Source organism: Aulostomus chinensis, chromosome 15 (assembly GCF_037954235.1).
Source record: "Aulostomus chinensis isolate RoL2024-O1b breed Wild chromosome 15, RoL_Achi_v1.0, whole genome shotgun sequence".
Lineage (NCBI taxonomy): Eukaryota > Metazoa > Chordata > Actinopteri > Syngnathiformes > Aulostomidae > Aulostomus > Aulostomus chinensis.
In genome coordinates this window covers 19,537,799-19,562,080 of record NC_141334.1, presented here as the reverse complement: position 1 = coordinate 19,562,080, position 24,282 = coordinate 19,537,799, and the positions used below count along the sequence as shown (strand labels likewise).

General features: G+C 42.1%; 2 protein-coding genes and 1 long non-coding RNA gene across 6 annotated transcripts in view; 2 read left to right on the top strand and 1 right to left on the bottom strand.

The window, feature by feature from the left end:
- Positions 1-1,664: 1,664 nt before the first annotated feature.
- LOC147249095 (uncharacterized) lies at positions 1,665-10,060 on the top strand. Of its 2 annotated transcripts, XR_015119505.1 has the most exons (5): positions 1,665-1,729; positions 1,893-1,963; positions 4,452-4,567; positions 5,210-8,139; positions 9,285-10,060. It is a non-coding gene; the product is annotated as an uncharacterized LOC147249095 (long non-coding RNA). The 2 variants fall into 2 exon arrangements; XR_015119504.1 differs by lacking the exon at positions 9,285-10,060 and having other exon boundaries at positions 5,210-8,182.
- On the bottom strand, positions 4,156-11,934 carry eral1 (Era-like 12S mitochondrial rRNA chaperone 1). Its single transcript, XM_086226818.1, has 11 exons — positions 11,675-11,934; positions 9,542-9,700; positions 9,316-9,443; positions 9,148-9,225; positions 9,017-9,063; positions 8,866-8,927; positions 8,674-8,786; positions 7,474-7,770; positions 7,154-7,303; positions 6,143-6,223; positions 4,156-5,399 (listed from the first exon to the last, which is right to left on the bottom strand). Exons 1-11 carry the CDS (start codon positions 11,775-11,777, stop codon positions 5,265-5,267), a joined length of 1,353 nt encoding a protein of 450 aa, XP_086082944.1. The 5' UTR covers positions 11,778-11,934; the 3' UTR covers positions 4,156-5,264.
- A 4,964-nt stretch (positions 11,935-16,898) lies between these two features.
- fam222ba (family with sequence similarity 222 member Ba) overlaps positions 16,899-24,282 on the top strand; it is a 30,088-nt gene continuing 22,704 nt past the window's right edge. The window contains exon 1 of one of the 3 annotated variants that reach the window (XM_086226594.1): positions 16,899-17,012. The gene's annotated coding sequence lies outside the window, so the exon portion shown is untranslated. Of the gene's footprint in view, positions 17,024-17,855; positions 18,158-24,282 lie in introns of those variants that run through there. The other 2 variants (XM_086226593.1, XM_086226595.1) reach the window with 2 other exon arrangements.

Genomic DNA, 24,282 nt, shown 5'->3' with positions numbered 1-24,282 from the left:
CCTCTCGCCCGTTAACGCTGGGATAGGCTCCAGCCCCCCCGCGACCCTTAATGTGTAGGAATAAGCGGAAGATGACAATGGATGGATGGATGATTAATAAAGATCATATGCTCTGCATTTGATTACGTTTTTTTGTGTGTGTGTGTGTTTTCCCAAAAACTTGAAATTATGACTAATGCCATTATTATTATAGGGTGACGATATATCATATATGTAGGGGGATTTAGACAGAGAGGTTTAGCTTCATAGCAGATCGAGAATAAGTTCCATAAAAAAAGAAAAGCAGCCACTTAAAGAAAAGATGATAACAGCAATAGTGGCAACAGGGGTGAGAAAGGAGTAGAGAAAGGCGGTAACGTGGTAGAGGAATGGGGGACAACGGGTGGACGGGTTTAGAGCCCAACATGATGGAAGAGCATTAAAATTGCCTTTTAGACAAATAAAACTCACAAATTTAGGGGATCATTTTCTTTCATGCAACTACAGTTTCATCAACCTCCCACCTGGTCATCTTAGATCAAGTCGCCTTGTCACTTAATGACGGCATGGTTTTGTTCTTACACAATATAAGAATTTAAAAAAAACAAAAACGTATCTATGAGCACAAGTAGATCTGTCTGCCCTTCTGCAGCAGATAACCAGCAAGAGTGACAGAAAACCACCCAGATAACCCTACCTCCATCCTTATCTGTGCTTACACCCTCAAACCAGCTCCCACACCCAAACTAGGTTACCATGGGAACAGTCAAGACCCACCTAGCCCCCACTTTTTTTTAAAAAAATATGTAGTTCACATTTGGCAATTCAAAATCCTTTGATGGTTGTTAAAAACATGAAGGTGGGTGTGTAACTTGGATAAATTAACTCCAAACTCCGTCTGCGTGTGTGGTTTTTGAAGAGTCGCTTCATAGTAAACCTGGTAAAAGCTGTTAAAACGTGTGACACGACATGTCACACTCGGGTGTTAATTGCTCGAGTTTAAACACTGGTCCAAAAAAAAAAAAGTCTCCTTTTGTTTCAGGGTTGAAGACGGACTTTCAAGAAGACAAGATGCTGCATGGATGAGGACGTGTGAGACTCGTGCAATAAAAAGGAATCCATCTGAGCCTGCGAAAATGAAAGTTTACCAAGTCAGATAACAAGACAGCTGACGTATCAAGTATTAAATTCCTGTCTCATAAATCCACAGACCTGTCGGCTACAGAGGACATAAGAGATGGATGGTGAACATTTGATTTCCTGTTTAACTGTGAGACAAAGCACCAAACTATTTTAAACTTCATCGGCAACACTACGTCTCTGCTGGGTTTGTTTTATCCCAGTGACCAGCAAATATAATTTTCAAAGTAGCTTAAGTGAAAGAAAATTTGAAGGAATTTCAAAAGGATTCCTGTATAAAAGTCAACGCTGATACAAAACTATTAAAAAAAATATATTTTTTTTTATGATCTCAATGAAGTAACTAAATAGTCTTAAGATAATAATCAAAATACAGTGTTGAGTTTATATCTTTTGCAAAGTCTGGCCGGGTGTATTCAGGGTGTTGGCTGTCATTGGACAGAGGCAACCAGGATGGAAGCAGATAAGAAGTTCAGGCTGTTCAGTCTGGACCGCCCCAGATGTCATCATGGTATGATAATGAGCTGGGGGCTTTAAAGTGCTGCAGCCAAACAGACAGGAACAGTGGGAGGCCGTGAACATGACATGGACACATAGAAGAGAACATGTGGTGAGGAAAAAGATCCATGACATGGACACCGCAGACAGAATATTAGAATATACATGATATAATCTGTTGTTGTTGTTGTTGTTGTTGTGATGATGATGATGATGATTTTATACTGACCTTCTCTCAATGCATCATTAATGAGTCCTCTAACTTCGTCTTCCAGAAGTCAAACGAAGCTGGAAAAGGCTGCTAACTGTTGGAAATTGTGCCCTGGACAGGATATCATCTTATACTGTAAGTTCATTGAAGAGACACTACAGTATAGATGATGTACTATCCAGGGCTTCATCCCCCCTCTGACAGCATCAGCACACACACACATACACACACTCTCAGAGGAGGGCCGTCAAACCGTTACCATTACTGAGTTTTAGTAATGGTAAGGGTTCTATGGCTCTCACTCACTGTCTACTGGAGCAGCAGGAGGACGAACGGCAAGACTCGCAAGACCGGTGTTATAACTCTTTTGATTCCGTTTTTGAGATGTACTGCATGTGAAATAAAGCTTTTTGAAGCACAACTTTCACGTGCTGGCTGATCTAAAGAGTGTTCCAGTGGCTAACAACCATCTGTATGCTGATGATTGACTATTTTATATCACTTACTCCCCAAATAACACCGGTTTGCTGCATAAACTCATTACCTGGATGGCAAAAACTTTTTTTGTTAGAATAAAACAACAACGTAAATCTCAAATTATTTTGATTGGGCCCAAGGCAGCGACACTCGAAGCTTGGTGGTCTCAGAGAACACATTAAAATCACCAACTTGAGAACTTGAAATTACCTGAGATCTAAGTTTGACGTCTCACTTTAACAAAGTCATTACAACAACTTTGCGTCTATCACGGCAAATATCACCTAAGAACGATGTTTTTAAACTCAGAAAGTTCCTGAAATATGAATTCTTTTATTACCAACCATGAAGACGATTGTAAACTATTGTTTTAAAAACCATACAGCAAAGAACAAGGAAAGCAGGTCATCTGTTATTTTGGGGGTTAAACGTTCTGTGTGTGTCTCATAATCGTATCAGTGAGGTCGCCATCTGAATTTATGCTCTCTTGCTGGTTTCTAATTAAAATTCAAGCCTTTTCCTTTTAATGTTTCTATTAACTTAGAATACAGTTAAAGCTATGCTTTTATATAATTCTATATAAATGAATCCTTGACACTGAATTTAATTCATCTATTTTCTACATTGCTTTTAGAGTTTTAACATGCAAAATTGTACTGATGGTAGCCTTTTGTGATGCGTGTTCGTACGAATGGTGCTGTATTGATAAAGTTGAGCTGACTTGTCTAATCACTGGGATGCAGCCGTTCCAGACAGCGCAGACGTTCTGTGTCACGGAGAACTACGATGACCTGAATGAGGAATCCAGCAGGAGTTCACATCGCACTGTGGAGCAGTTTCAAATACTTTTCTAACCGAAACTTTTCCAAATGCGTTGGAAACCCCGATGCTTACGTTTCAAGTTTTCTTGACTCAAGAACATCTATCAGTAAGACCTATTATTTGCCACACTCCACCCTATGGTTGAGAAGTCACTTGAACGTCTGAGAAAACCTAAACGTGAAACGCGGACGTTTTCTCTGTGAGTAACTGTGCCTTACATGTTGGTTGTCACAACCAGTTGACAAATAGTGCGCAGCTGCCATTAAAGAGGGGAAAAGGGTCTTCCAGCGAGGGCAAGTCCCCCAGACTCTCCTTGGTTTGGAGTGGCAGACATGGAGCAGTAAATCGGTCCTCACTAATTAAACCTTCTAATGTACAAATCTGTTCTTAAACATGTTTTTCTAACCCTCTATTTAGTTTTACAAGAAAGGAAGCATGCCTGCCGGATATTTGTAACTCCTGACAGACCTCTTCTAATATTTAAGTCACTGCGAGCCTGACGGGTAGACAGTGACACAAGATACAGTATACAGCAGATGGAACAAATAACCACCAGGCTTCGCTTCCATCTGCAAAACTAAACTGAGGGCTGCAAAAGTCTTTTGGTGTTTGAGAACAAATTTTTGTGTGAGATCATTTCATGAAGGAAGGCCCAGCCAATCCCAGCTGACGTTGGGCAAGAGGCAGGGTTCACCCCGGGACGGGTCACCAGTCCGTCAGGGCCATCAGGAGCAATTAGGGGTTCAGTGTCTTGCTCAAGGATACTTGGACATGATCACCGGGGGAAGTGAGGATCAAACCAGCAACTCATTGTTTGCTAGACGGCCACTCTGCCTCGGAGCCGTGCTGCCCCTGCCAGCATCACATCAATGCTGCTATCTTTCAGTTAAGAACTGGTGATGTTTTCAGATGACGTCAGTGATAAAATCTGAATTTGGGCAATGCAGAGCAGCACTTTAGATGTCAGCATCGTTTCACTTGAAGAGTTGCTAATGGTCCACGTTAAATAAATGCAAAATAAAACAAAATGAGAGGTCACTGAGAATAGATTTATTGGGAATAAAAAAAACAGTATATTTGAGAGCACAGAAAAGCAAGGCCTTTCCTGGTTCAACATAATGTTATTATGTTGCTTTTACAACAGCTCAATGAGCTGTTGGCTACTTCCTAATACCAGAATAGGTCATAATGAGAAATGTCATTTAGGCTGGTTTAAAATCAACCTCCCAGACATGCGGAAGCAGGGAGCTTCAGGGTCTGACTCAACTTCTGTGAGACATTCAAAACATTTTCCCTCTTTTCCTCATCTTCATCTTCGCTTTAGGCCACCAGCTGGTTATTCATCACGATGCCCCGGACAGAGTAACGGTGGAGTTGAGTCACAGGCTGCAGCAGCAGGAGTGAATCTAATCACCATTATCTGACCCATTTTAGCATCAGGTTAGTGCTCCATTCTGCCGTCCATTAGGGAGACAATCCAGCAGCCCTTGGGGGCAGAGCTGGGCTTTATAAGAGCCAAAAAAGCAAAAAAAAAAAAACAACAAATGGGAGAGGGGTGGAACAGAAAGTGAGGGTTGCAGAATGGGGTGGAGGAGGCTAAAGTGATGCAGGACTGATGGAAGGAACAGAGCTGGACGATACATCAGGGACGTTTGAGTGAACATGATTGTGCAGGTCCCTCTTCAGCTTATCTACCGTCCATGTTAGCATGAGGCGCCCGCCAACTAAAAGCACTGACAGCCAGAGATAAGCCATCAGTCTTCTCCACCACCCGCCAAACCAGCTCTGCCACCAACATGCCACCAAAACTGTCATGTCTCCTGGCTGAAATCTATCATTTATAAATAAATGTAACTGCATGTTCGAGTCTATTCTGCAGCCTGTGTAGCTGATTTGAACTGAGGGACATCCCTCATGGTTTCCTCAGAGACGAAAACATCGAGGTAACATCGTTACAGACACATCAAGTTTTATGGGAGTCTCTTTTGTCCACAGTAGCACTTGTTCAGCGCAACAGTGAATATATTCCACCATGCAGCTCCACGTCAGACTCATGACAACATCTCATGTTCTATGTGTCAGGTCTCCACTGATGGAAGAGTCCTCCAAGCCTTCCAAGTCCTGTCATCCATGTCCTTCACTCCCTGGCTTCCTTCCTCAGCTTTACAGTGAGGTACAGCTTGACTTCCTTCAGGAAGACTCCACTCAGGTCCTCGCTCGCCTCCTGGGCAATACGTGATACCATCTGGCCTGTGGGGCCAATCACCATCTTCTGCAGAAACACAGAAACATCAGACGCCACTGAACCAGCAAGATCCTGAAACACATTCCCACTTGACCCTCTCAGAATCAGCTGATTTTTTACAGTCCAGTAACTTTACTTTATCTACTGCAGCAATCCACAGGTTTACTGGGTATTTTCAGAGTTGCAATCCCTTGAGGAGGGTCGAAATGTCTCACCTTCCATTATCATGTACTTCAACTGGTCATATATACACCTGCTACATCTCTTTTTGACCACCATCTAAATGGTTGCTACTCTTCAAACTAGTACCAAAAAGAGGATAAGGCTTAAAATAGGCACGCTCTCTGTAGGGAAGCTCAACTCTGTAGATCTGCTCGTCGAGTGTTGAATGTCAAAGCTAAACAATGGCACTGGTCTGAGTCACTCTTCTTGAAATTCATTGGCTGTGAAACTTTCCAGCCCTATTTATGTAGCTTCAATATTTCTTTCCTATCAAATATGTATGGTTTAGAAAGGCTGCTGAAATATTTACAAGTTAAAAACACAAGGAAAAAGGGCATCCGGTGGTATAGGAGAGAGGCTATTAAATATCAGATGCTGGTGATGGAAGCAGGCACGCGCTCGCCACTGAACTTTGACTTGGATCAGTCCAAAAGGTTGGTGCTGCATTGTCGTCACATCTGTCCATCTTATCAATTATCACATTACATAGATTACAGGCCTCCTGCATGCAAAGAGTGAATGATCGTCAATGAGCAGTGACTTCTTACCACGTGAGTGCTTTTGTTGGCATAAAGTCTGACGGAAATATTCAGCTCTCCCTTTTCTCCCTCCTCCCAGACTTCAATAAACTGAAACAGATTGAGAAGATGCTCATTTAAAAAAAAATAAAACTCAACAACCGAAGACAGAAAACACAGGCAGTGCTGCAGTGGCTCCAAAATGATACTGAGAGGAAAACAACTCGACTCTTTAGGATAAAGATAGTTCAGCGGAAATACGAGTTTCCACATTTAGAGTTAAAGAGTGCAGCAGGGATCAGTTTTTTGTTTGTTTGTTTTTGTTTGTATGGAGCCATCCCAGAAGTTAGCGTCACCATGGATTTTGGGTTATTCTGGAAGTCAAGTTTATGAGACGTGCACATTTTCAGATGGAACTTCTCGAATGAACACTTTCGGGATTTTTGAATCGTAAGTTCAATCATCAGGCTACCAACTGTAAGCTGTAAACCAAATACACCACATACCTGACATCAACTAGCTTCACACGTTTAGCCATTTGTTAGCAACCACTTTTTAGAGATTTGTAAAAGCTGCAGCGTGGTTTTTAATTTGATCTTTTTTTTTTTTCCCCTTCCCTCACCATCCACCTTATCAGCTTCTGGCTTACAGAAACCATTTTCATAGTGACGTATACTAACTACATATCCCAGAGTTCTTTGCTTATGTTTGCATGACGTCTTCAAGATGAGCCAGATTCAAATATCAGATTTTTGTTTTTGTGTACACTCGCATAACAATAAAGTCTGACTTACAGGACGCAAGAATATTGCACTGCTGGAGTAAACACAGGCCAACATGAAAAAGGACGTGTGGTGAAAATTCTGTTGGAATTACAGATGACAAAATGGGCCTCTGAGGCAGGTGGGGGACAATAGCTGCATCTGCATCAAGGCTAAGAGTATAATGGGCTTTATATAGGCTAGCAGGAAGTGACAGTGCAGTCAGCTGGCTGTCAGCTTATTGTCCTGTGTGTCCCTTGAGGCAAGCTCCATTAGTCACCTGTGTCAATGAGTAGGGCACCTCCTGTGGCAGATACTCGAGGAGCTTCTCTCGGATTATGTTGGTGCACACTTCTTCTGGATTCTGGTCAGTCAAGACCTTGCTGTGGTACTGCCACAGTCCTGGCTTGGCTGCTTTAATGAAGTAGCTCTTGGAGGAGGAGATGAGTTATTGTTAAATATAAAAGATTTTTCAGTGGAGGAAAAAAATAGCTGAAATACACTTGTCTATTGGCTGTGCCTGATGAGACAATTCACACATGAAATAAAAGGACAAGCAAATAAGCACCAAAAAACAATGAAAGTTTAAAGACCTCACACCTTTAGCACCTCCACGTCCTCTCGGTCCAAGGAGGACAGCATGAACACGTCCTTGAAGTGGGGCCAGCCACTCTGGCTGACCAGGTTCTTCAGCTGCTCTTTGCTCTGCACCAGGCTGGGCTCAGCTCCACCCTCAGGTCCCGTGTCATCCTCATCAAGCAACAACTCTGACTCCCTCTTAGGCCTCTCAGCTCGCTTGATGACTCGTCTCACCAGTGTTTTCCGATTGTTCACAACCCCCTGAGTCAGATTCTGCGTGAATTCCAGCAGCTTATCCTTCGCCTTCACCAGGTCCACCTTTGAGATGTGAGTGTTAGACAGGACAACAGCTCAGGCTATGGATCGAATGTTTTGTGAAAGCTAGTTGACAAACATTTTCTTCTTGTACGCCACCAATGAATTAACTGTGTAACCAGAGGCTGTGTCTCTTATGTCTGCGTCCCATAGATGTCACTTGTTGTCAAAAAACTATTAACAAATAAATCAATGAGCTTCACTGTTGCTCGACAGACAAATACTGGGTGCAGTCGCATCTTAATATGTTGCTGTTTTCATCAGCTGGAAACTACAATGCCCAGCTGGAAACTACAATGCCCAGCTGCTTCAGGAAAGATCAATACATTTCAGACAGAAGATCCAGCATGTATCCTGAACAATAATGATGGGGTAGGTTTTTTTGGGATGTCTTTCTAGAAAATATAATGGGTTTGGTTGGATGGGTAAATAAAATAATGAATGAAAGCAGCATGTGTGTGTATGTGAGAAAAATAGAGGGAGAGAGAGAAGAGAAAAAAAGGAACTGAGTTCCTTAATGAAGTGTTTCTTGTTGTGCTATCAAGGAAACATTATTTGGATTTATTCGTTCTCTTTATTTAGCCTCTTCCCATGCCTGCGGTCGGTGCTAAAAAGCAGATTCAGCACCGCTGAGAGAGCGCAGTCAAAGTCTCTCCTCCTGACAACCGTCATATTCTAATCAACAAAACATAAACATACAAAGCATTAATCTGATCATTTATGCTTTATTTATCACAGATTGGAATTGGGCCATTTAAGTATTCTAAGACCCAATTGTTAGAGAGTTCAACAAAAAATCTGAGTAGCGTTTGGATACTGCAACTACATCATTGCTGTGTGTGTTTATGAGACCTATGTGAAACAAATAGCAGAAGCTGGTGGCACAGGGTTCAGGAAGGAGGATACCTTGTTGAGGACGAGTATCGCTGGGATGTTTGGGTGCTGGGCCAGACATTTAAGCACCTCAACGTCCAGCTTTCTGCATGCCCATCTGTCAGCCACATCCACCACGATAACCACTGAGAATGAATAAAACACTGTTTCACTCTTCAATGGCTGTTAGACTCAAGTACAGATAAATATAAAGGCGTATCGTACTCAGGTCAGCCTCCCTCAAGGAGATCCAGGGATCCACCAGCAAAGACTTCTCCAGGTTGTGTCTGTGAAGATGGAGCGCATGTTAGCTTGAGCGCTAATGCTACATGGACAAAGACATTTTTTTGTGGTAAATCTAAAAAAATCCTGGCACCTTTTGACCTTCGAAGGAGTGGTGAGTCCTGGGGTGTCTAGTAGAATCTAAAAGCAAAAGAAGAAAACGCAGATTCATTTGAGCGTTCAAAGGTTGGCCATCAGGGAGAACAGTGGGGAGAAAACTCTTACAATCTGTGTATTGTCCTTTGTGAAAACGCCCAGCGCGCGAGACTGTGTGGTGTGGACTTTCTTTGACATGGCAAACACCTTTAAAAAAAAAAAAAAAAAGATACGACTTCACACACTGAGCATCATTTCATCCACAGTGTGCAGGTTAAAAGGAGGGACAGTGGAGACCTTTTTCCCAAGAAGCTGGTTGGACAACGTGGATTTCCCTGCATTTGGGGCGCCGATTATAGCCACTCTCAAGAGCTTTGAGTTGTCCGGCTGATCTGGAGTTCTCAGTAGTAGGGCTTTTTGCTGGTCTGAAAAAAGGAAACAAATAAAATTAAGTATTTCAACGGCCACACTTTATCAGAATGATGAATGTGATGTTAATCTTGAAAGACAATTGTCTGGTTACCGCTGTCTAGTGGCAGGGAAGCTGGATTGCATTCATAGCTGCCATCAGCCTCCACAACTCCCCCTCGCCCAAGTCTGTTGAGAAACGCCTTTGATGTGATGAAACACGCAGGAGAGAAGAAAAGTGAGCTCGTCCTTCCTCCGCTGCAGGCAGCGTTTCCTGTAAACGTACCAACATCGCCATTACGTTGACAAGATGCAGATCTTTGTCATAAACATCAGTATCATCTTGTGTGTGTGAACAGATGCACACAGCCTACAGGCCCATTTATGCTCAACGTTAAATACGCATACAGATCCAGACGGAGCCTTTTGTCCGTCCTCTGCATTCATTTCGTCCGTATTTCTGCACGTTTCCAAGAAGCTTACAGATACGAACCAAACAGAGCAGTACCACCAGAAATCGTGGGGGCAGTGTTGCTACCCGATTGGTAGCTCGAGTCAGACACAAAGACCAAATAGCAATGGCGGAACTTTGTGAAGAGACAGTGTGCGACTTGTTGTGCTGGATGTGTGGAAAGTGCCTGCAGTGGTTCTAGATTCTGATGGAATGGATGCTGTTTATGAGAAAAACCATGGGGGGGGGGGGTGTAAATTTCAGGCCTGTTGAGAGCTCTATTTTAAATGAAACTACTCTCAGTCTCTGCTGCATCAGGCCCAAAGCTGAGGACTGACCACAATAAAGCCTTTTTTAAAGAAAATAACAAAATATTTTGTTGTTTTTCTTGTTTGTCATATTTGGCAACTGAAAGTTATTGATGCACATTTGAAGTTCTAACACTCCAGTTCTTTTAGTTCACACAATAGTGAGATTAATGATGATCTACCTAACTAACTATGGCCTTTGTTCAGCGTTCCAACTGTGATGAACATATACATGAAATGAATTTCAACAAAGAGCTGAAATTATGGCTTGTGCAGATTGAGACATCGGCCAGAAATGACAAATTTTAATCCTGCAATTGTAATATTGGTAGAAATAAAATATATATATATACTTTTTAATAATGGCAAAGTTTTCTAAATCTCATATTAATGTAAACAAAAATAATGAATTTAAAAAAAAGGGTTAAAAGGGTTTTCTATGGAGATTTTCCTCAGTCGATGTGAGGGTCTAAGGGCAGAGGATGTTGTTATGGTGCCATGTGAAGCCCTTTGAGACAAACTGTTTGTGAAAACGGGCTATACTAATAAAATTGCCTTGCCTTGAATATTCAGAAGTCTGGACTGAAGAATCTGAAAGGCGTGTTCTACGATATCATAAAGATGCGTCCGGTCCAGCCAGTCAAATCTCCGTCCAACAGACATCTTCTAAAATCTTTGTGTCTGACACATAGTTTCTATTTTGTAAAAGAATCAATTCATTTACCATAAATGCAGTTGTAATTTTACTAAATTCTATAACATGACATCTGGAAAGCATAAAGTTAGGTATGAATATATATCTAAAATAAGGACTGTCAATTATTTAAAAAAATAATGAATTACAAATGTTCAATTCATCTAAATTGATTCCATGCATGATTCCGGGCCCTGACTAGACCTTTAAATATCTGAGTTAAAATGTGAAAAATGTGCGTGGATGTGCAAATAAATCAATTTTGGAGGTATAAAAACAATAAAACAACAACAAACAAACAAAAAAACCCGACCTTCTTCTTCTTTTAATTTCTGGCAGTCTAGCTGCAGACGAGGACTGTTGCTGCCCTCCACTGGTCACTTGCTAAGTCCACAGTTCGGGTTAAGGTGTAAGGAGGATCGATTGTGTTTATGTTTCCATCATGTTTCCAACCCTATTCAAAATATTCCAAGATAAATTCTGTTCAAAGTATTGCCTAGACAGCTTTACTCCCCAGGGCGCAGTTTCAGAAGCAGAAAGCCTACTCTTTTTCCTGCCACTCTGCACGTCTACACGTCGTTTTAACTAAACGAAAACAGCAGAGCCTTAAATGCATTCAACCTGCTAGCTCGGGAGGTTCCAGCCAGAGGTTCCGCTGTGCCACCTGGAAAAGGATTTGTGTAGGCCCCTGAGCTCGTGGTCACGGTATCCTTTTGTTTTTCTTAAACTTTACTGGTAATATCAAAATGTACTTCCAAGACACAAGTAAACAAAGTTAAGACGTCTGACACTGACCCGCTGAGAGAAGCAATGACGAAGGTCCCCGTGGTGTAGACGCAGCGAGGCGAGAGAAGACGGCGGAGACCCCGGCGAGCCGACTGCACACACTCAGCACCATGATGAGCCTTTAATGTCGCTAACTGCTGATGTCAGATGATATTACTTTGTTTGACGTTAATCTGAAAGAGGTAAGTCGTTAGTTCGCCTTCACATTGCTGTCTCGGAGGAAGACATCATGGTTGTTCAATCAAAGAGCACCAACATCCGCTGTCAAGAGCATCCTCACAGAGGTGTTAGTGCGCCGCCACACCGCCACCTAGCGACCGCCACCTTCATTACAGGACAGTCCTTCCTCTCGGTACTCTCAGCTTTAGACTTAAAATATGGTCTAAAACAATCTTTCAAAGCTCCGTTGCAGCATTGTTCCCTATCTACATACTTACTTGTTTGTTTTTCCACGCATACTTATAAATACTAATATATACATAAATTAATTTTTAATGTTTCTTTACCTTTGCCTGGCTATTTTCCTTGTTTTAATTAAAGAACAGGGGGAATACTTCTTTCTAAAACTTGGTGAATAAAGCAGATTCGGATTTGAGGTCTTACTTCTGTTTATAATGTTTTTGTCACAATGTTGATTCGTCAAAATATGTCTGACAGGTTGTTTTGTTATGTTATAGTAATGATATTTGCACTCCACTAAAGAGTACCAGAATATAACACTCAGTTCCTTGGAAAATGACAGGCAAAAAAAAAAAAAAATGGAGAGGAGACATGATTTTATAAGAAAAAAAGAATCAAAAAAGAAATTAAAAAAGGACCAAACAAAATAGTGAATTTTAAATCAGCTAAAAAGAAGTACAGAGGTGACATTGTTCCAATGGATTGCAGGTGGTGAATCATGTTGATATGTAAAGTGCTGACACAGTAATACAACAAACTAAAATAACAGTAGGATTGAATTATCCTTCATTTCGCAGCACACCCTCTGTAACTCCCTGAGGACTCCTTGGGCCCTAGTTTGGGCACCACCTGTCTACAGCAGGTAGAGCATTCAGAAGCTAAAACCAGCCTATGGCAAATTCAAATCACCTCATCACAATGCATGAGAACATCTGCTGACATGAGCGACTCACAGTTTGAGGAGGATGACAGGGTTCACAGGATCTTTTGGCTCAGGTGATATTCTATGGATTGTTTTGTGAGGGACGGTGCTCCTTTAACCACGAATCGGATTGCACTGCACAGAATTTTCTCTCCTTCTTGTCCCCTGAGTGCTCAGAACAGAGCTTATCCCCAAGGGTGCACGAAGCACAGTTGCGACAGTGTTGTTGTGGATATTCACAGCATTCAAAGTAATAACCAACCTGAGGAAAATACTGCATGAATACCCACTCAAGCTGGTAAATTGATTTGATGTCTGGAGGGTTAATCAACGGGCTAAAATGATACACATTGCATATTGATTGATTAATGTAACATGTTGTTTTCATTATCTACGTCACAGCCAGGCAGAGCAGATGTCTCCCCGTAGTCCATCAAACACTCTGGCTGTTTGTTAGTCCTAGAGGACTCGCTCTGGGCAGAACAAACACCTCCACTGGGGAGGATGATGAAGGGTATCAGGTAGCTCACAATCTGTCATCATCTAACTCTAAAAGCTCTTCAGCAATGGAAGGGCAACAAAAATGGAGCTTTTAGCAGACACTTACTGCCGAATTCCAATTGAACCAGAAACCAAAAGGATATTTGAGGATCAGTAATGTTTAAACTTTCTCTCTATCTGCCTTCCTCCCACTCTTTCTCTCGCTCTCTTTTTCCCTCTTTCTCTCTCAAATTCATTCAAGGCCTTTTCTCCCTCAGGGCTTTCCTCACATGGCCATTTCACGTGGGAGTGTATCAGAGTTCTCTCTATGACTGCATTAACTTTGGCCTTCAGGAAGCGCTCTCTCTCTCTCTCTCTCTCTCTCTCTCTCTCTCTCTCTCTCTCTCTCTCTCTCTCTCTCTCTCTAAAAAGGCTTTGCCGGCAGACTATTTAATCATAAGCTGTAGCCCATTTTGCCGTTTGAAGAGCACTTGCCAATGAGACTCAGCGCAGTGTGATGGAAAACCTCCCTCTACTGCAACGATTCAGCTGGCTGTTGATTCCTAATCAATCCTGTTTTCTGTACTTCATCTGAAACCTGTAAACTGTATATATATATATATATATATATATATATATATATATATATATATATATATATATATATATATATATATATATATATATATATATATAAAATGCACTTCCTGCAGCCAAACCAGGTGATGTCTCTGCTGCATCATGTTACGCTCTGGCAAGCTCTGTTGTTGATCTGCTCCGGCAATGACACAAGCTGGGATTAGACATGCAATAACTGGCAGCTTCTCCACTAATAAGAGGACCTCACCACTCATGAGGAATAACAAAGTTCATGGAATAATAACCATGAGCCATGGGGCATGTCAACAGGGAGCAGAGGTGGGAAAAACAATCTGTCAGAGCATCCATCACTCTATCATTGCTGATTGCGGCGAGAGGCGTGAGGCTGCACAGCTGGCTGACTGTCTCTAAACCAACTTGCTCATGCTGAAGACTCCAACACAGATGGGCAGTTGTGAAAGATTCATGTATAGATGGATGAACTTCCACATCTGATGAACGAGACTTAACTGTTGAGACTTACATGCTGATGGTCCCTCAAGGTCTCTGGATTCAGCAATCACTTCTCCATCCCTGCTCAGACTGATTTATAAAAGAGGCGATTTAGCTCCCAAACTACCCATATAGGTCACACTGATGCTCTGATTGTACAATCTCTCTCTCTCAGTGGGGGAGATAAAATCCACAAAAAAAACTTTTATTCCTTCTAGACTTGCAATCGATGGGACTTGTCTGTGAAGTGGATCAATAATGCCTCCCTTTGAAATCATCAATCACGTCAGTAGTGAATTTAAAAAGCGTAATTAGGAACAGCGTTCTTAAACATCCTGTATTGACGTCTTCTTTGCTATGGAGAAAGACACCATTCTGCATCATTAACTTTGTATTATTGCCTGATGGAGCCTGCTGCTGCTGCTTCCCCACCTGCTGAACTTGGAGTGCAGTGTGTGATTGGGCTTTCAGAACAAATTTTACCCTCTTTCACTCGCTGATGGGGGAAGTGATGCTTGCAGGCCTAAATTTGGCTGTCCGCATCGGCGCCAAGGCCACAGAGTTATCTGTCACAATGCTTCATTCCAGAAATGTTTGTAATTTCCCCTCTAATCATATAATCTGATTATTTTGATGCAGGTTCTAACCTGACGTGACATTACACAGCTGTGAGCACATTGTTCACACTTGTGTTGTCCATCTCTCTCTCTCTCTCTCTCTCTCTCTCTCTCTCTCTGATGATAAAATGATGTCAATGCTGTGGAGAGGGCAGGTGGGCGGTGGTAATGGTGTAATTTATTTTAGTTGTCACCGAAATATAAGTCTTTGATTAGGGAGCTATACGCATCAGGCTGCACAAATAGAACCTTTCATCAAATCACAGGCCATGTGACACTGACTGAGACGGTTTCTCTCAAGTTTTTATCTTTTGAAAAACAAATTCAGGATGCATGAAGATGGTGGTACAAGCAGTAATGATGATGGAAATTATTGCCCACGGTTTCCGGTAAACCTCCATACAACCACGCATATAGAATCTACTTTAATTACAGATTATTCCAAAATACATGGCTGCCACCACTGCAGTTCAATGGAGGGCAATTTTGTTTGTGATATTTGTCTCAATTGACCCTTCAGGGGACCGAGGTTATTGCATGATGATGCACTTTGACAGTATAGCTGCATGTTGCGGTGGTGTAACAGTTAGGCCTGTTGTGCTGATGTGCAGGCAACATCAGGTTAGATGTTCAAAATACAAAATACACAGCAGCAGAGGCGTTTCAGACTGTTTTGAATATTTTTAGTAAAAACTCACCCACCACCAACTATGACACTTGCTGGTATATTGTTTTTTATCTGTATTCATACCACTCCTATTAAAATAATTATTTTGTTCCAGCCCAAAATGTCACCAAGCTGTCTCACCTTTAAAGGCTTCAATAATTATATAGCCATCTCCTGCCTGTGAATCCCAAAAACACTTATGATTAATGTTTTTGCTGTTTGATTTTTAATTTTTTTTTATTATTATTTATTTTTTTTATTGTTGCAGCAGTCAAGGTGCAACAACCCATCAGGCATTTATTTTGTTAACTGTGTGCTTTGGAAAGAAAATGGGCAGTTATCAGGAGCCCAAAACAGAGAATAAAATAGTGACGTTTAGGGAAAGGACAATAAATTCCTTGAACATTCATGCAGTGGAGAAGATGCCATATGGAGTTTATGACCACTTGTAGTGGTATGAAGTGAAGATATTGTGAATATTGAAAAGTCATGACCATATTTTGTTTTGGAGCTCCTCTTTTGAAGCCACAGATTTGTCAATCAGTACATTGCTGTCTTTCTTTTTATATTTTGATGAGAGGTTGGAATTAAAGACATACCTTAAAGCTAATCCTGCTTTAACCTTTACCCAGGAAAAATAATTTACAAATTGTATATTCTGCTATAGGAAAGAATAATCCTGATGAAAATGGTTATTTAGGCAGTTAATCATGATAATGAGAAGTTTTCTCATTAACTTTTCATCAATCTGTCTTCTTAAAAGTTAGTCAGTGGTGTTGTCCACTGCTGGTCTTTAAAAAGTAAATATTTTCAACTGAAACTCAGAAATTCTGACTTGCTGGTTCAACCAGAATGCGTCACTCATTAAGGCATTTCCACAAGCTACTTCCTCTCTTTTGCTCCGTTTGTATTGTGAATGTTTACATGAATTCACATGCAGTACACACATGATATAGTTCTGCCGTCACATAAACAATTGGTATCAATCATGATGAAAATAACAGCAATAATCATTATAACCATAATAATAATGATCAATTATTGATATGATATGATATATGATATGGTATGATATGATATGTAAGGTTGGTACAGCAGATTACAAATGTAAAATCATTTTTTCAATATCTCGCTAATTTATACACCTTCTATATAAATGTAAAGCCTTTAAACGGTCCAATAGAAAGTCCAGCCGCCTGTACCTTTAACCACTCCGGACTGTCCTGCGCAGCGCACAGCGCTGTCTGGAACGTACACAGCTAATGCGCATGCGCCGGAAGTTGCTGCCGCAGACAGCAGCAGCAGCAGTGATTCGGCAGCGCAGGGCAACGGGAGAAAATCTGTCCGTTTTAAACCATGGCGACGAACTAAACGATGCCTTTCTCAGAGGTAAACGGAGAGTAAGTAGTTGCATTTTTATAACACAGCTGCTGCCCGATACTGCGTGACATCCCCATATATTTTATTATAGATACTGGGAAAGAGCGGAATGAGAAGGCAACAATGGGACTATGTGTATGTTTCAGACTGGTTGGCTAGGTTAGCTAGCCAGGGTCCCAGGCAGTCAGCTGGCACCCTGGCTGGCAACCTGCGGGTTTACCGCTGCTGTGCTGGTCTGGTGTACGTATGCCAGAAACCCTTACGGTTTAACTGGCTCTTGTTAGCCAAAAATATGTGACTTGCGCAGAATAGGAGACATAAATAGTTGTTGAGGGCTAGTGTTGTCTGAATGAACTGGGATTATGTTAATGAGCTGCTTGGCTAGTTGTTTTTTGCATGATGACAGCAATCTGTAAGGATTAATTAGAGCTGAATTTATCTCCCAACTCATCACCGTGATTATATTTCCATCATTACGATTTTATTGCCATGATTCTTACAGTTTTGTGCCCCCCCGACACCCCCCTCGAGGGAAATAGTAAGTTACCTTTCTGGATGAAGTATGGCTATCTCCTGCTTTTTACTGTGCCTAAATTGTCTCCGTTATTCTCGTTCGGACACGTCTGTTGAAATCCAAATTTAGATTGTCGGTCACTTTTAGCCGTGATGCTGATGTTGAGCACGCCTCCGTGTGTCTGATTTAGTATCAGAGAGATGAGAGAAAGGTCTTTACACCTGCAAAGGCAAGTGTTAAAGGTGATAACAAAGGGTTGACGTCACCGGGCTCATCCTGCCTGATCCTGCCGCACAACCTCGACCACCGAGGAGGAGGAGGAGGAGGAGGAGGAGGGCAGGAGTAGTTTCAGAAGAGCAGATCTCTCTTTTTGCCATAATGTTCCGAAGGAAAGGGTCTCTCTCTGATCAAATTTCGGGTATCCTAAGGGCGCGCTGAACTAATAGGATCTTATCGATGTCCGACCCTTATCTTTACACGACGGAATGTTAATGATCCCACAATGTGTCCGTGTTGTTTTTGGCTGCTCTGAGTCTGGCTTTATCGTTTATAATGTCATGGAGCTGGACGGATATGATTCAAACATACCGCAGTTGTGACTGTCTGGACTATGGAAGGCATCAGATTTGCTCTGCACATGGTAAGATGATAAAACTGAGAGATTTAAAGACTATTTGCATGTTTTGAAGTGAAAAAAGACACCTCTCCTTATGCAAAATATGACTATCTGTCCGTTAGCATAACAAAGGTAACCATGTTGATGACAGCAGGGAGGATGTGCTCACAGATATCCTGTGCTTACTCAAGCGAGAGTCTGACATTACTTGGCTAGAAGTGCAGTTTTGCAATATAGCTTTCTTCCCCTACGTTTTCCAGAGAGCAGATAATTAAATTTCAGACCTTGTTGTCTGGGAAACTCAGACCGCAGGACTCTGTGCATATAGGAGGAAGGAACCCTTTTTGCATTGGGGTGCTATGTTTCCCAGAGCAATGAAGATGAATTAGGTTTGAGAAGCAAATGACTGGAAGGCCTCTGCTCATCTGTAAAATGCTTGGATGTGAAATCTAATTGCAGATATGTAGAGAGAAGTTGTGTTGCAGCGTTGCTGTCTGACAACCTCTGTGCTAACACATCTCACAGCTTGAATGTTTGAACTAAGAGTTTGTGTTGGTTGACCTTTGATTTAAGTGCTAATCGCAAAGATTTTCATTAAAAATGCCTTTTGAATTACCGTCTTTTGCAGAATGAGATAGAACAATGTAGGCTCACCAATGAGAAACCCTTGCATTTACAGTATTACCAAGTACTACGAATGGGGTGTCTGTGGTGACATCTCTTGTGCTGAATGACTTGCAATAGGCAATTGGTGAGCCTTTTATATCAGTCAGCAGGTTTAGGACTTTTTTTAGGCTTCATTCATGTCTTTCATAGGAGCTTGGTCGTCATTTGTTTTTATTGGCATCATTCGTATGACTTTGGATTTTCAGTTGTTTGTGTTTATTCTCTCCTCATGAACACATGGTCTGTTAGTCCGCTCTTGCAGGGAGAGGATAGGAATATTTCAATTGCTGTTCTACTGCTATAGATTATTCGCATTTCAGGTATCTTTTAGACAGGAATGTAGGTCTTCAAGACATTTAATGGTTAATGGTGGTTTTATCCAGACTTTGTTTACAAGTTGCCAACCTTATGTTAAGCAGTTGGTTGTGGACACTTAGCTTAGCTGTCCCCAACCTCAGAAGCTCACATCTGACAACATCACATGGTTAACCACTACTGAGACATTTGAGCTAGTTACCAACGTGGACTTGATTCATCAATCTAAAGAATTAAACAAGACTATTTGTCATTGCATCAGCACTTAGTTTGGCCACACTGCCAGTCAGCAGAGACTGCTAGAATGTTAAATACATATACTCCGGACTTCTGTTCAACAGCCAGTCAGCGCTTACAATCCCTGACGATAATAGTCACAGGCAGGGCCAACAACATCGTCCCCATGTTGCCAAATCAAAGCTACTGATACCTCAGATGTCTCTGTAATGGTGAAACATATCAGGTCAGGTGCGCAAACACTTGGGTGTGTAGAACATGCAAAGACCATCTTGGCTTCCATTGTATGACTCAGTTGTATGTCTGTGACACCATACCAACACTCTTTAGTTTTGAAGTTAACTGTGGGAGATGAGGACCAAACTCTTGCCTGAAATTACAGCTTATCACCAAAGGTTCTGCCCAAGACAATGCAACTGAAGTCTTTAGTTTATCACTTTAGGGCAGAAAATGACTTTTAATTGCTCTTAAATTATAAAAGTAGCAGATGAGCTGGAACGTCAAGAACACCTACTTCATTTGTTTGTGTCAGCATTGTAGAAAATGACTGTGTTCCATTTGCCCACGAGTCATGTGCTGACTCTTTGACCTGTCACCACAAACCCAGAGTCTTTGCTGAAAGCAAACTGACAGAAAAGCAAGTTTGCTTTGGGTTTTTCAGCCAGCCACTGACAAATATATTGGAACATATTGATTCACATTGTGGGCAGAGGAGGGTAATTTGCAATAAAATACTGGTGCAGCATCTTGGCTGCTTTGGCCTCAGTTGCTTGTAGACAGTCAAGGGTAAACTATTGCATAAGAATATATAGTGTACAGAGAGCTTACATGACTGCTTTAAAGTAGAGAATACAGTACTCTGTGTGTGTGTGTGTGTGTGTGTGTGTGTGTGTGTGTGTGTGTGTGTGTGTGTGTGTGTGTGTGTGTGTGTGTGTGTGTGTGTAACCCCAGTACACGTAACTCAGACTTGTTTAAGAAAATGGCAAAGCAGATATTAGTAGGTGATACTGGAGTAAAATCAATCGGTCAGGCCGCCAGATGTTTTGTGTTCCAGAAGGTTCTGCATGTGTGTGTCAGCCAAACACTCTGATTCGACTGTTTCAGACAGCAGTAATAAGAGGATAATATCAAAGCTCTTCTTTATTTCTGGGAGACTTCAGTGCAAGACTATGAATAACAGATCACAAGGTACAAAGAGGGAAGCAAGAGAACTTGAGCAGCTTTTATGTTTCAGCTGTTGTTGGGAGCTCATTAAAACACATTGATTAGTAACCGTCCTGATTCTGTGATTGTTGTCTCTGAAGTGGTTTCAGATAACCAGCATATTTTTTGATGCAATAATTTTCTCGGCTGGAATGAGCCACGAGCTGAAGCCAGTCATTTGATGTAGCATTTTAGAGATGGTGCTTGAATTGGAAATGTGTAACCATGCACTCTCCCCAATGCATTTGTTCCTTTCATATTCCAGTGGGCACCCATGTATGTTAAATCTCTCGCAGGTGTTTTCTGTGGATTTTATGTGCATAGCAGATTTTTATTTTCCTCACCTGGCTAGTTTTAGATCCTCATCCATTTGCTAAATGAGGCAGGTATCAATGATGGTAGCAGCCAGCTCTACCGTCGAGTCCCCCAGTCACCAGTGCAGCTGTCGGCTCACACTCACCCGTGTAGCCGCCCACCACTCAGAGAGGCCACCTGATGTCTTTTCAGCTGTATAAGTCTAGTTTGAAACAGGGAGCAGATGTTTGGTTGTTTTTTATGAGTGGGAAAAGTCAGGAGACAGCATGAGGGTCAAAAATGAGTCAGCTTGGGAGTAAAGTACTGCAGCCAAATGATGCATCCAGATCAGGTGTTTAGGACGTCACGGGCAGTTTCTGGATACCTCTGAGAACAAGGACTGACCTACAGGTCTGTGGGTCAGCTGTTCATGGCTTGTTTTGTGTTGTGCCAAATGACTGCAGGCCGTAGCCCTGATTTTAGGATGCACTTTGAGTCTTTGTTTGCAACATGTGACTTGTTTCTGCATGGATTTGCATGTTAGCTGGCAAGGCCAATTAGGCCGAAAAGCTCTCTTCTTGCTGGGTAGTTTGCAATATCAGCAAACCAGAAGCCTTAAGCCAGCAGCAACTTCTGCAACCTAATACCAAAGGGCTTTTAGGAATTGTTGTGTCTTTAGCCCGAGGGCAATCAGGGAGGAATCTAAACCTTACTATGACATTCACAGCAATAACAGCAGTCAGCGCAGCAGGAGGGACAAGGCTCAGTCTAGGACAGCATCTCTGTCTGATCAGGCTCTTCACTGGAGACAACAGGGTGGTTTATCCACCTCCATCTCACAGGAACAGCAGAGGAGCAGGGCAGATGCTGTTATCTGTTGTTTATGGCAGAAGATAAGGCTGTCTGCATCGGATCACTGACCCACACCAACAGTTCCCACCCCCAGTACCATGCTCTCTCTCTGCAATAACAGGTTGCTAGGCGAGGCGAGTCCCACATCACTCTTAAGTAATCCTAATAAACACCATTAGCATGTCTGTGGTTATTGCTGCAGTTTTCCAATGGCCATGCCAGCTTTACATATCAGGGCATCATTAGCCACTGCCAGAAAGACTCACAGCCTGACCCGGTCTGTGGGGTCAGAAAGAATGCCACAACAGAGCACCAGTAAAGCTGTTGGGGATATCAAGTGGAGAGGATGGAGGGAGCTCAAAGTGTCATAGTTGGCACAGACATTAGATGAGGCTAAGCTACCAGAGGATTAGAGGGGGAGGAGATGTAAAATGCTGTCGGCTAATTGGGCTTTATTTTTAATATTTCAGAGGGTTCATTAGAGACAGAATTTCAGTTCTGGTTGTAGCCTGAGTCTTTTGGGGACAAGCCTTATAACCTGAATAATGGAGAGTAGGTCTTCACAGTTAACACATTGTAAAATGTCTTAAGTAGAATCCTACTATTATTCACCAGAAATTCTGCTATGTTTCATGTTTACTATTCATTGTTTGTGCGTAATTATGTCCTGAGTTATCTCACATCCTCTCTTGTGAGAACTGTACTGTAAACATCAGTCAAAGTTGTTTATCTTCTTGGTAGGAAAGTTAGTAAATCGTTGTAAAAGTGTTGTTGTTTTTAACTTCCTAAGATTTAGCGGGACTCAATAACCTAAAGAATGAAGTTTAGGTCATCGTCTGTAAAGGCCTGGCTGGTGTCAGAGGCTCAGTGCTGTGCCAGGAAGGGATGGAGGCTGAGCTGAGAGGGCTGCTGAGGTGAGCGTCGGGCACACAGCACTTTGCCATGACCCTCCTCAGTTTATCATCGGTTGCACCACTTCTCCAGGCCTGAGTGTGTGGGTGTGTTTTTCTGTGTGCGTGCAGTGAGCCGGAGAGCGGGCGGCACTTAGAATGGGGCTCTTTATAACCTCCTAACCCTCTGGTCCTGTTTGCAGCCATTGTTGGCCACAGTGAATGGTATCTCCGTGCCTTGAAAAGTAACCAGATGACATTCTTCCTGTTGTTCAAAAGGGCCTGAGGTTGTGTTGTGAAAAGCGGCTGAAAGGATAGGCTAAGACTGTGACCTTCAGAGGCTAATCTCTGGCATGTCATTCAGTGCCTGTTTGAAGTAAATGCAGACCTTTTCCCCTGATAGCTATATACTAATTCAAACACAGCAGAAATTCATCGCAGGTTTTCGGCAGTTACACTCCACAAGCAGTTAAGCTAGTTTTTATTGAACCTCCACTTTAAAGGAACAAGAGGGTGTTTTGTAGCGTCTGAACTGAATTGTTATTCCAAACAGGCAGTGTGTCTGACACCTACATTGTCCAAATAGTCTCTCCGGATGGTGAGTGAGCCCTCTGTGCACAGACCTGTGGCATCAGCAGCCCCTCTGTGCTGCATGCTGAAATCTCCCCGCTTCTGTGAAAAAGGCAATGGGGATGAAATGCATTCGGTGAGACTGTAAACTTCAGCGCTGCTCTCCAACTAGCGTACGTTGTCTGTGTCTCTCCTCCTCTCTGGTGTACTCACTGTCTTCAGCTGGCTATGTTTTCCTGGAATGTGCAGAGATGCAGTTGTCACTCTGCGGGGGGATGTTGGCTGTAATCACAGTTCAAAGGTCAGCTCTGTAGTAGGATTCAACTAAGAACAGGGGTCACGCTATTCTCTTGAACTCGAGGACCATACTTGATAAAACTGCCTGAGTGCACTGACATGATCTTATGAAGAAGCGTGGCCTTTTTTTTTTGTTTTTTTTGTTTTGCTGTATATACAGATGTTTAGACTTCGAACAACAAATATTCGATTTCTGACAGCACAGCACTGCTAAACAGTTGTAGAGAGTATCTAAAATTGGGACTGGCAGCTGAAAGACAGTAAACTGTATTCTACACATTCATGATGAAGATCATGAATGTGTAGAATACAGTTTACTGTCTTTCAGCTGTCTTTGTACCCATCTAAATAATCTCCAAGAGCAGTTCTTTGGGTCAGAACAAAGTTTCCACCCTCAACTCGCTGAAAGGCACTCCTGCTTCCTGTGTTAGCACTATGCCACCTGCATAGGGTTAAGAATGGAGTCAGAGCTCTCACAGGGGTTTCTTGTCTCTGGCCCCCTTTTTTTTGCAAGAGCTCACTGCACTGGGGATTGATGTTTAACATACCACAGAAAAGAAAAGCTGTCAGGTTTTTAGGGCCTCTTTTGTCAGACGTCTTTCAACGATAAATGATTGGCATATCTCCTGCCATTTCCCCCCTTTGTTTGCATCTGCTGAGTCTGAGAGCAGATAATGAAATTGACCATTATTTGCAATGTGTGTGCTTGGCTGTGTGCGTGTACACGTGCGAACACATAACACACAAGTTTGTTTACAAAGGAAGCGTTGAATTAGAAAAGGAAAATGTCAACTTTTATCATGCCACCGCACAACCATTTTGCAT